Source organism: Lupinus angustifolius, unplaced genomic scaffold (assembly GCF_001865875.1).
Source record: "Lupinus angustifolius cultivar Tanjil unplaced genomic scaffold, LupAngTanjil_v1.0 Scaffold_82_9, whole genome shotgun sequence".
NCBI lineage: Eukaryota > Viridiplantae > Streptophyta > Magnoliopsida > Fabales > Fabaceae > Lupinus > Lupinus angustifolius.
This window is the reverse complement of record NW_017724105.1, coordinates 1-11,350: the sequence shown is the minus strand read 5'-3', so window position 1 is coordinate 11,350 and position 11,350 is coordinate 1. Positions and strand designations below refer to the sequence as shown.

Genomic DNA, 11,350 nt, shown 5'->3' with positions numbered 1-11,350 from the left:
CAATTGTGTTGGGTGTTGTTGATGCATATATCTTATTTTAAGAAAGCATTAAATCATAGACCTAAATGGGTGAATGATTATTCCACCGCTACATTTTTGACCTAAAAAGGACTATTCTCTTATGATCATTGAAATCATATAATTGTTTCATTTATTTTGAAATCATTATAATCGTCAACAGCAATACATTCCAAAACCGCAATCAATGAGGGAATTAGGAATCATAGTCTGAAATCCGAAAATTATTAAACGATTAATTTTTCACATTTTTTGGTAAGATAAATTTTGACTTGTGAAAGTAATTTAATGCATTAAAAGAGATATTCAGTCGATTAATAATTTCCTATTTTTATTTTCACAAAAAAATAGATAAGGGGCAAAAAAACATGTGTTTTTTTGTATAACTAATGACACCCTGTCACCATATCGATAATGAATCTTTCAGATTTGTGATTGCTTCTTCTGACAAGTGTCATTCACTTGAATTATATTTTTTGACTTTTGACCTTAGACGATATATGATGATCTAATGGAGCACTACTTGATCAACACATTGTTGGTAGAAAAATAAATATTTGGTCACTAATTTACATTTATGTTTTAAAGAAAAAATATATGTAATAATACTATTAGTTTTATACATTATTACAACATCATTCATCATTCACCCGTTGACACATTATTTCAATATGATAGTGTAACAAATGAATGTAAAGATAAAACATATTTTTTTATTTGAAAATTAACAATGGTTAAATATGAATGATATAATGATAATATATAAAACTTTTACAAAGATACATTTTTTTCACTTAAACAAATTTGAGTATGAAAATGTAGCTATGTCTATATTTGCTTAGTTATTTGCGCATTGTAAAATTAGTGTGTTATGTATATACTGATAATATAAAGATTTATAAAGATTTATACAGTTACTTAATTAATGTATCATCGACCATTCATTTGCATTACTTTTATTTATGAATAAATGATGATTGAAAATAAATGGTAGATGATGATTAACTGTGTTAGACTCTCACACTATTAATGTATATACATTTTTCTCTTATGAAAATAAGTAATTTTATAAATGAAATATAAAGTTTCAACCAATTCATAATTGCTATGTTTCCAAAGTGGACCAAACCATAACTATCATGATATTTTGACATTTTTCCTGTATAAATTAATTTGCATGTGATCATATTCTTCACAAAAAAATTATTTGATTTGTGATGCAAAAACCTTGATTGTACCTTTTGTACATCTAATAAGCAACATGGAATACACAAATACATCACTTTACTTGTGCTTGATCTTACTTTCAATTTCCCTGAACTTTGTGTTAATACAATCTGCACCAAAAAGTTCTCTCATTACAAAACTTCCAGGTTTCAATGGCACTTTCCCATCCAAACATTATGCTGGGTATGCTATTTCAATATCCAATTTTACTTTAATTGCCATCTACAATCGAAATTTAGAATGTCCATAAACCAATCTAGAGCCTTTTATTTTATTTTTTAATACTTTAAAGTGTGGATAATCCAAAAAAATGGTTTCCTCGTATTAGGTATCCGTAGGATAGATAGAGTATTAGAGAGGGTGTAGGCATCATTTTATTTTAATCTTATTTTGAGTATAGATATTGACTATATAGTGTGACACGTTTGACTTCTTCTACTATAATTTCATGTTTGATTGTAATATTTATATACGGTTTAAAGAATTATACACAATCGGTACATTCTCCAAAACTATACAACGATGTTGGATCTGGAAATCACAAAATCAATCACATTATAAAATTAACACAGAGTGTAGATTTCACATTCATGATTAGATATTGTTCTTTTGAATTATTGAAGTCTCCTTTATTGTGTATTTCAATATTTTATGAAATCGATAACTATTTGGTTATGGTTCTAGTTTTATTTTTGTAATTATCTCATGTTTCATAAGTATTTACACATTTAACTAATGAAAGAATTGCAAAATGTCTAATACATTGACCTTGGTTTTGATCATTGAAGGTATATCACAGTGGAAAAAAAGTTTGGAAGAAATTTGTACTACTATTTTGTTGCATCAGAAGGTAACCCATCTAAGGACCCAGTGGTTCTATGGCTTAATGGTGGACCTGGGTGCTCTAGCTTCGACGGCTTCGTATATGAGCATGGTAAGGGAAGTTAGTCAAATTTTGCATTACTTGGCCATTTCCTTTTGATACATTATGATAATTAGCAATTTTCTTATAAAACCAGGTTTTATATGTATTTATTATTATGTTTAGTATTTTAAATTGTATTCAACAACCGCAATCACTATCACAATATTTCAATTTCAGGAGTTTTAGTGATTGTATTGAAACATTAATTGTGGTCCCATTTTCGGTGGTTTTCTGTAATTGTGGTATACACAATGTAACAGAAGTCCCAACTACAAACGTTACTTAGAAGGGTGATTATGGTGCTTAAAAAAAATCGTCTACTTCATTTTCTACTTATCCAAACCATTCATTAACCGCAAGTAGTAATTTTGGTTTCATTTCACACCATGTGCACTCCTTTAATCTTCTAAAACATTTCATTTGTTTTTTTAGTTTCATGAATCTAAATTTATGTGTAATTTGTTGCTTGTTTTAGGTCCTTTTAATTTTGAAAAACCAAAGACTAAGGGAACTCTACCTAAGTTGCAACTCAATCCATATAGCTGGTCAAAGGTTTGGACTTATTATATTTTGTTGAATCTTAAAAAGGATTTTTGTCTATAGAGAAAGATAAAAATAACATGCTACTTTATTGATGTGTTGGATTGAGTATATGAGTACTTTATCAACTAATTGTGTTATATATATATATATGTTGTTTTTTTGTGTAATAGGTTTCCAATATTATATATTTGGATTCTCCTGCTGGAGTAGGGTTTTCATACTCAAAGAATAAGACTGATTACAATGCAAAGAATATTAGTGGTTACAGTACTGGAGATTTTCAGACTGCATCTGATACACATACCTTTCTCCTTGAGGTAGTTAAGAATAAGAAGTTATAAACTTTGATCAAAAAGTTGAATATGCTTATATATTGCTTACATTTCTACCTTATTTTTTGAATATACTAGTGGTTCAAGCTATACCCTGAGTTCCTTGCTAATCCATTATTCATTTCTGGAGAGTCATTTGCTGGAATTTATGTGCCTACTCTTGCTCATGAAATAGCGAAAGGTAATATATTGTTCATGGAATGTATTGAGACTTGTTTGTTATATGAGTCATAATAAAATGTTGTTTCTTGATCTTCCACAGGAATTGATAATGGTGTGAAGCCCAAGTTGAATTTCAAGGTTATTAATCTTTAAGTGATCAACTTATGTTTTTAATTATGTGACTATAATCTAAAGTCTTTTTATTTCACAGGGTTACATGATTGGAAATGCTGTAACAGATTATAAATTTGATAGCAATGCTCTTGTTCCATTTGCACATGGAATGGCACTCATCAGTGATAAGCTTTTTGAGGTAAAAATATATTTCCTTAGTTTAATTTAATCACATTTTTTATTATTCTTTTTTGGTACTATCAAATATATCTTCTCACCTTTTTGGGTAAGGAACTCTTTTAGAGTTCATGACTACACCTTCTAACAAGTGTCACTCCGAGGAATCAAACCCTCGTGGAACTTTACACCAAATCTTGTTGTTGCATTTTTTGTTTTCATTTTGAGGCAAGTTAACTTTGACTTATATATTAACCATGTTTCATGTAATCAATGGTATATGGCATAGGACGTAACTAGAGAATGCAAAGGGGACTTTTATAGTCGGCACCAAGATAATATACAATGCCAACTTCTGATTGAAACAGTGAATCTGGTAATAATTTAACTACACAATAGTCTTGGCATGATGTAAGGTTAAGATGAATAATGTGAATGTGACACTCATTAATGATTTTTTTTTCTACCTTAGGCTGTTGTAAGGTTGAACATATATGATATTTTGGAACCATGTTATCATAGATCAGAGACATTGGTGAATAAGACAGATTTGCCACTCAGCTTTAGAAAATTGGGTGAGACAAAGAAACCTTTGCCTGTGAGAAAGAGAATGTTTGGTCGTGCTTGGCCTCTAGGAGCTGCTGTGAAGGATGGAATTGTACCAAATTGGCCCAAACTTAGTCAAGGCCGCTCAGTTCTATGCACAGTATGTTTCTTTGCTACTTTAGATCTAAACTATTCCATATATACTTCCCAACTATCAATTCATTTTTGTGGCTTGAATAATAATATTCTTTTAGTTTAAATTATGGTTGTGGTCGTAATTGCAGTAATAATTGTGGTCACTGCAAATGCTATCTTGTGGCCGTAACATGTGGATTGCGACCATTGTCGGATGAATTATTGTGATTAAAAAAATATTTTTGAATCAGCGTGTTGCCCTTTGATATAACCTGATACAGTCCAAATGCGGTCCAATACAATTGTCTTGCAGTCCAATACAAGCGTATCATTATGATCGGAACCATACACAATATTGCGGTTACATCAATGCAGTCATCAATTTAAATAAGTGAATACTAGATATAGTTTGATATCAAATAATATGCACCGAGACATACTTATCCTATTTTTTTTAGTGTAACTACAAAAACTTTTTAAGTAAATGATAAAATGATGAAAACAATCAAGAAAAGGCAATTCTGGTCAAAAGATAGTGAGATAAATTTGACCCGTAAATGAAATAAAATATCATTTTGTTATTGTAACAGTATATATTTGAAATGGTTCTTGTTAATCAATGTTGGTGTTCTCGTTGTACCTAATTAGCAGGAATATATATATATATATATGGAGGGGAGCCTATCTTCTATATCATAATTTGTGTCATTCAATATAATAATTAAATTTTAATTTAAATACATTTTTTTCAACCAATTATTAACTTATGATTGAAGATATACACCCTAGGTAAGCATAGATGCATGTTGGCCCTTCACCCCAATAAATTGTAAAATTATTAACCACGATTTTCAAATCCTGAAAATAGTCTTTCTGCTTATAGGATAAGACTGCATAATTTATTGTATACAGACCCCACTAGGTGATAGTATGAAGCTCTGAGCTGCCGTACATAATATTTATACATTTGGTCTATCCTTTTGATGTTTCGATTTCGTCCTTATGTAATTCCTATACATGTCATGAATAATGATTCATTGGATTATAATGTTATATTTAGGATGATGAGGTTGCAACAGAATGGTTGAACAATGATGCTGTCAGGAAAGCAATTCACACAGTAGAGGTGAGTTTTGTTAGTAAGTTACATGTGTTGTGAGATAAAGTATTAACTTATAGTATTTGGGATGAAACAGAAAAGTATTGTTGGTGAGTGGGATTTATGCTCAGACACTCTTGCATATAATCATGATGCTGGGAGCATGATCGAGTACCACAGAAATCTAACTTCCAAAGGATATAGAGCACTTATATTCAGGTGAGTTTCAAATTTACTAATGTTTCTTTACATTTGTGCTACCTGAATGCAATTAATGATTTGATGCCATTAGAACTGCATAGTTATATTTGCTTTAGTACGTGTAACTAATCTATTTCGGGGTTTGTGGTTGCCCCTTCGAATAAGTGTCGCTTATAGGAATCGAACATTTGACCTTTTGGCTACCCTGAATATCTAGCAGAGCTTTATACCACTAGACCAATATATTATTGGTACAGAGAAGTACTCTATTTCCACACATTTATGAGCAAATACAATATGAGAATATGTTGTAATATAGCTAAGGAAAGTATAATAGCAAGTACTTCTAAAGTCTGAACATCCTTATCTTAAGTTCTTTGTGCAACAATTTGTTTTATTTAATTGTTATAATATATGATGATTCAAAATGTTCAAGTTATGTTACCTTCTTTTTTGTTGTATTTTAAGAAGACACATTTACCTAGTTATATATTTTGGCAGTGGAGACCATGATCTGTGTGTTCCATATACTGGGTCTCAAGCATGGACAAGAGCAATGGGATACAACATTGTTGATGAATGGAGGCCTTGGTTTGTTGAAGATCAAGTTGCAGGGTACTTCTACTATTCTTTCATCCTTATTGCATACTGTTAATGAATTTTTATATATTTTAATCACAAAGTGAAATAACATTGTTTTAGATCCAGTAGCTTTTTATAAATGTTTTTTACATCAAACTAAAAGATCTTACCCTAAGCATTATATATGTAGCAAGTATTTGATCATTCTAAGTTTCTAACTGCCAGGGATTAATTTTCTGGTGTTGGTCTTATAATGAGACTGAATGTTATATTGTCAAATGTGAACAAAATAATAAATAAGAATGTTATGTTCGATGAGTAGACACACGGGATAAAATAAGATTAGAAATAAATGTATTACATAGAAACTTGAAGTAACTTTGAAAAAAGATGGTAGAATTGTGCCTTAGGTGATTTAGACAAGTGTTGAGGAGATCGGTAGAAGTCACAATACGAAGAATATATCATTAGGAATTAGTCCAATTTCTAAAAGAAGAAGACTAAAATCAATCACAAATAAAACAATTGAGAAAATGTATAAATAAATTTTTTGTCTATAAATATTATTTATTATATAGTATTATGATATTGTTTGATATATGTAGTTGACCTCCTTGATAGTCCCTATTAAACATGTATCATTGCATCACATAGATTCAACTAGGCACTAGTGTGAAAGATCCACAACCAGTTATAAAAATAAAGTTTAGAAATCAAATGTTTTAAAAACTGTTGAAAGGACTAATATATCTTGACTAGAGGCTAAAGTAGTGTTATGTATTGATTGCAGGTACACAATAGGATATGACAAAAATCTTACTTTTCTAACAATAAAGGTTTGTCCATAATATTATTTTTCATTTACAAAATTATATTTAATCGTTATGGTGCTGACACTATATACTTGATTATATTGTTACAGGGAGCTGGGCACACTGTTCCAGAATATAAACCCAAAGAATCTTTGTATTTTTATCAACATTTTCTGAATGAAATAACTCTATAAGATGCAAATATAGAGACAAAAGGAGGAGTGATACTGCTTTGGATGTTCTCATAAAATAAATAGCATATATCATGACAACATCTCAACTAATATTGAAAATTATATGAAGAGATGTTATTTGTGTTCTATCTATTTGCTTCCTATCAACTTATCAACCCTTCTCTATATACGCGAAACCTAATATGCAAATTGTATATTAATTCGTTTGGAAATAAAAAAATTTATAGCTGTTGGATGACAAAAAGTTGTCATAGGTTATTGTTTTATGCACCTTTTAAAAGTCGTGATAACATTATACAACTTCAGTATATAAGTTGTGATGGAGTAATACAATTTCTAATCAGTATAGAAGTCGTGATGACATATAACGACTTTTGGATGGAAGTCGTGATGGAGTAATACAACTTCTGGTCAATATAGAAGTCGAGATGTCATATAATGACTTCTGGTTAGAAGTCGTGATTGAGTAATACAACTTCTGGCCAGTATAGAAATCGTGATGACATATAATGACTTCCAGATGAAAGTCATGACAGAGTAATACAATTTTTGGCCAGTATAAAAGTCGCGATGATATATAACGACTTCTGGATGGACTTCAAGAAGTCGTGTTTGCATATAACGACTTCTGAACTAAAGTCGGAATTTCTTATCACGACTTCTAAACTGTAATCAAAGACCTCACAAAAGTCGTACTTTAATATAACAACTTTTAAACAATAGTGGTAGCCAGTCAAAAATTTAACGGATAAGATTATGGACCATCTGATTCAATAACTAAAAAAATCATTTAGAAGCTAACTATTGCAAGTTAGTCACCACCCTTTCTATAATTTTTTTGCACACCAAATAATCTCACTATTTTCTCTAATCAATAGTTGAGGGTTTTCTCGGCTCTAAAGCAGACTCTCCCCAAAATATTTTAAGTCTTCAACCTCACTTTAGGAATATCTTCATCAATGAACTATAATATTTTTATGGGTTAAATGAAAAAATATATAAATGAGTTTGACACTATATCTTAATAAAAAAAGATTGAAGATATTAGATTCATGTATTCATCCACTTGTATTTTTTAACTTGTATTCACTTATATGAAGTGAATACAATTACTTATTTATTCATTAAACAACAAAACCTTAAAACACAAAAGTAAGATTTGGATGATTATTCTATTAACTGAATGACCACATGAATCATGTAATCTTAGTATTTATTTGGAAATCTTCATACCATTAATCATTCATTCCACACAACTGAGAAAAATAAGTATTATGGTTTTAAACCTGTGGCTCAACCTCAATGACGACTCAATCTAATGATGAAAGAAGTGGTCTGAGTTGAGTAAAGAAAAGGTATTGGAAGCATGTATGATTTATCCTATTTCTATTAGTGCTTGGGTGAGCCTTGTGCAAGTCGTGATAAAGAAATGGGGGATGGCAGTTATCTACAATGATAAAAATGAGTTGAATTCACCTTGCACAGTTACGGGTTGGAGGATGTACATTTAATACCAGATGTTGAACAAGACCACATGAAAAGATCACTCCCCTGCCTTTTATGGATCAAATGCTTTATTGGCTTTCAGGACAAGATTTTTAATTCTTCATGGATGGCTATTTCGTGTATAATCAAATCATAGTAGACCCCGAAGATCTGGAAAAGACTGCTTTCACATGTCCATTTGGTGTGTATCCTATAGCCATATGTCATTCGGGGTGTGCAATGCACCAGCTATCGTGCAAAGGTGTATGCTGAATATGTTGGAACATGGTTTGTTGAAAACCATTAGTGGGAACTTTTGGGTGTTAAATATAAAAACACCAAGTCTCACATAGAAGAGTTTTGAAAAAACAACTCTCAAGTCCCACATAGAAGAGTTTTGAAAAAAAAAAACATCTCCCAAATCCCACATTAGAGAAATGAGGAACATGAAAAAATGTCATGTTATAAATAGAGGCTTTCTCCCTTCATTATAACTTGCACCAAGTTGAAGGCATTTCCTCTTAACTTTTCTTTCTCCCCCCTAATATTCCGTCGACGCATTTCCGACAACCTTCTCCCCCTTTCTTTTCGTGGCACTTAAGAATTGGCACAGGCAGCCAAAGTGGGACTTTGAGAACTAACACTGGTAGTCAGTATTGTGGATAAAGAATTGGCACATGTAGCCATAAAGGGATTTCAAGAACTAACACTGGTAATTAGTATTGTGGTAAGAGAAATGGCACAGGTAGCCATATTATGGGTAATTTCGAGAATTGGCACTGGTAGCCATATTATGTTGGGTGTATTTGAGATCGATTTTTACAGTGCAGTAAGAATTCGATAACAGAGATCTGAGCTGTTTTATCCTAGGGACAACGTGGTTGATAGTCTGCTTACACATTTTGGGCAGTGCCACGAAACATCTTAAAGAGAGCGGCCTGGTCGTGAATCAGCCACTAAGTATTATTTCATGTCATTTAGAATTACTGCAAACTACGGTAACAATAATTTTAAGATGTTTCGACTGCAATGACATTCATAGATAATATTACTGGACCGAACAACTATGACCTAAACAAACCATTTCGGTTTGACGAAACAAATTTCAAACGTTAGCAACATAAGATGGAATTTTTCCTCACTATGAGAAAGGTTGCCCATGTTCTGAAAATCGACATCCTAGTGGTGTCAAATGAGGCTGAAAAAGAGGAAATGGATAAACTGACTATTAAAATAGCTTTGTGGAATGAAAATGATTACTTATGTAAGAACTTCATTCTGAATGGGTTGTCTGATGATCTGTATGATTACTACAGCCCATACAAGTCTGTCAAATTAATTTGGTATGCACTTGAGAAAAAATATGATACTGAGGAAGCTGAGACTAAGAAATATGTTGTTAGCTGCTACCTCAAGTATCAAATGACTGATGATAAATCAGTAGAGTCTCAGTCCCACGAGATTCAGAAAATTGCTCATGAGATCATTTATGATGGTATGCCCTTAAAGGTGCAATTTCAAGTTGTTGTCATAATTGACAAGTTGCCTGCTAGTTGGAAGGACTTCAAAAACCTTCTGAGGCATAAGACTAAAGAAATCTTTTTGGAATCTCTGATCACTCGTCTTCGTATTGAAGAAGAGGCTCGTAAGCAAGATCAAAAAGATGAGGGGTTGATTGTCTCCAACAATAGCACTAAGAAGAAATTCTCAGGTGTGGTTCTGAAGCCTTCTAGCACTAACTTCAAGAGTCTGAACCGCAGTGGGAATAAGGCTAAGAACATTAGTCGATACAAGAATTAGAACCCCCAAAAGGTCCAATATGCTAAGCCACACGCTAAGAATGACTCTAGCAGCCTGTTCATTTGCTTCAAATGTGGGAAGGCAGGTCATATGGCACGCAAGTGCAGAAATAATCCTATGGATCGTCCTCCACAGGCCAACATGGTTGATGAACCATTTGTGGCTGTATTATCTTAGGTAACTATGGTTGGAGGAACTGATGGGTGGTGGGTAGATACTAGCACATCCCGCTATGTCTGCTATGACCGTGCTATGTTCAAAACATACACGTGTTATGTTTAAAACATACACGTATGCTGATGATAAGAATGTGTTGTTGGGTGACTCCCACACCACTATTGTTGCTGGAACTGGTGATGTGGGGCTGAAATTTACATATGTGAAGACTCTAATTCTTAAAGATGTGATGCACACTCCAGATATGAGGAAGAATCTAGTTTCTGGTTTTCTTCTTAATAAAGTTGGTTTCACCCAGACCATAGGAGCAGACTTGTATACTCTTACTAGGAATGAGGTATTTGTTGGGAAATGGTACGCCACTGATGACATGTTTAAATTAAATGTTGATGTTTCTATTAATAAAATTTCTGATTCTGTTTACATGTTGTGTGATTTTAAAATTTGGCATACTAGACTTTGTCATATTAATAAACGTGCAATTTCAAATTTGAGGACATGCAATTTCAAATTTGAGTAGCTTATGTTTAATTCCAAATTTATCTAAAAATGATTTGAAAAAGTGTGAATCATGCAGTCAAGCAAAAATTTCAAAAAAATCACATAAATCTGTTATACGAGAATCTGAGCCTTTAATTTTAATACACTCAGATATATGTGAATTAGATGGAACGTTAACTGTAACACCGCGAATTTTATGAGTTTGAATTATAAGATTTTACTAATATTTTCATTAATTATATATTCGAAAATGAATTTCTGGGAATTTTCGGTAAGGAATTAGACAAAACTCTAGTTGAGTTTTATTCTTGAAATTTTAT

The 11,350-nt window shown here is 31.9% G+C and overlaps 1 protein-coding gene across 1 annotated transcript; it reads left to right on the top strand.

Moving 5' to 3' along the window:
• The first annotated feature begins 1,244 nt into the window (after positions 1-1,244).
• Positions 1,245-7,179, top strand: LOC109339591 (serine carboxypeptidase-like 20). Its single transcript, XM_019577054.1, has 14 exons — positions 1,245-1,428; positions 2,034-2,179; positions 2,646-2,722; positions 2,884-3,030; positions 3,124-3,226; positions 3,308-3,345; positions 3,419-3,520; positions 3,788-3,874; positions 3,971-4,204; positions 5,240-5,305; positions 5,376-5,497; positions 5,981-6,094; positions 6,852-6,897; positions 6,984-7,179. Exons 1-14 carry the CDS (start codon positions 1,280-1,282, stop codon positions 7,065-7,067), a joined length of 1,515 nt encoding a protein of 504 aa, XP_019432599.1. The 5' UTR covers positions 1,245-1,279; the 3' UTR covers positions 7,068-7,179.
• Positions 7,180-11,350: the final 4,171 nt, after the last annotated feature.

Bases quoted from the DNA above. Each gene is read 5' to 3' on its own strand.
- LOC109339591 (XM_019577054.1), top strand. From the start codon at position 1,280: ATGGAATACACAAATACATCACTTTACTTGTGCTTGATCTTACTTTCA. The intron at 3,031-3,123 runs GTAGTTAAGAAT...TGAATATACTAG, and splicing joins CACATACCTTTCTCCTTGAG to TGGTTCAAGCTATACCCTGA. The intron at 3,521-3,787 runs GTAAAAATATAT...TATATGGCATAG, and splicing joins TCAGTGATAAGCTTTTTGAG to GACGTAACTAGAGAATGCAA.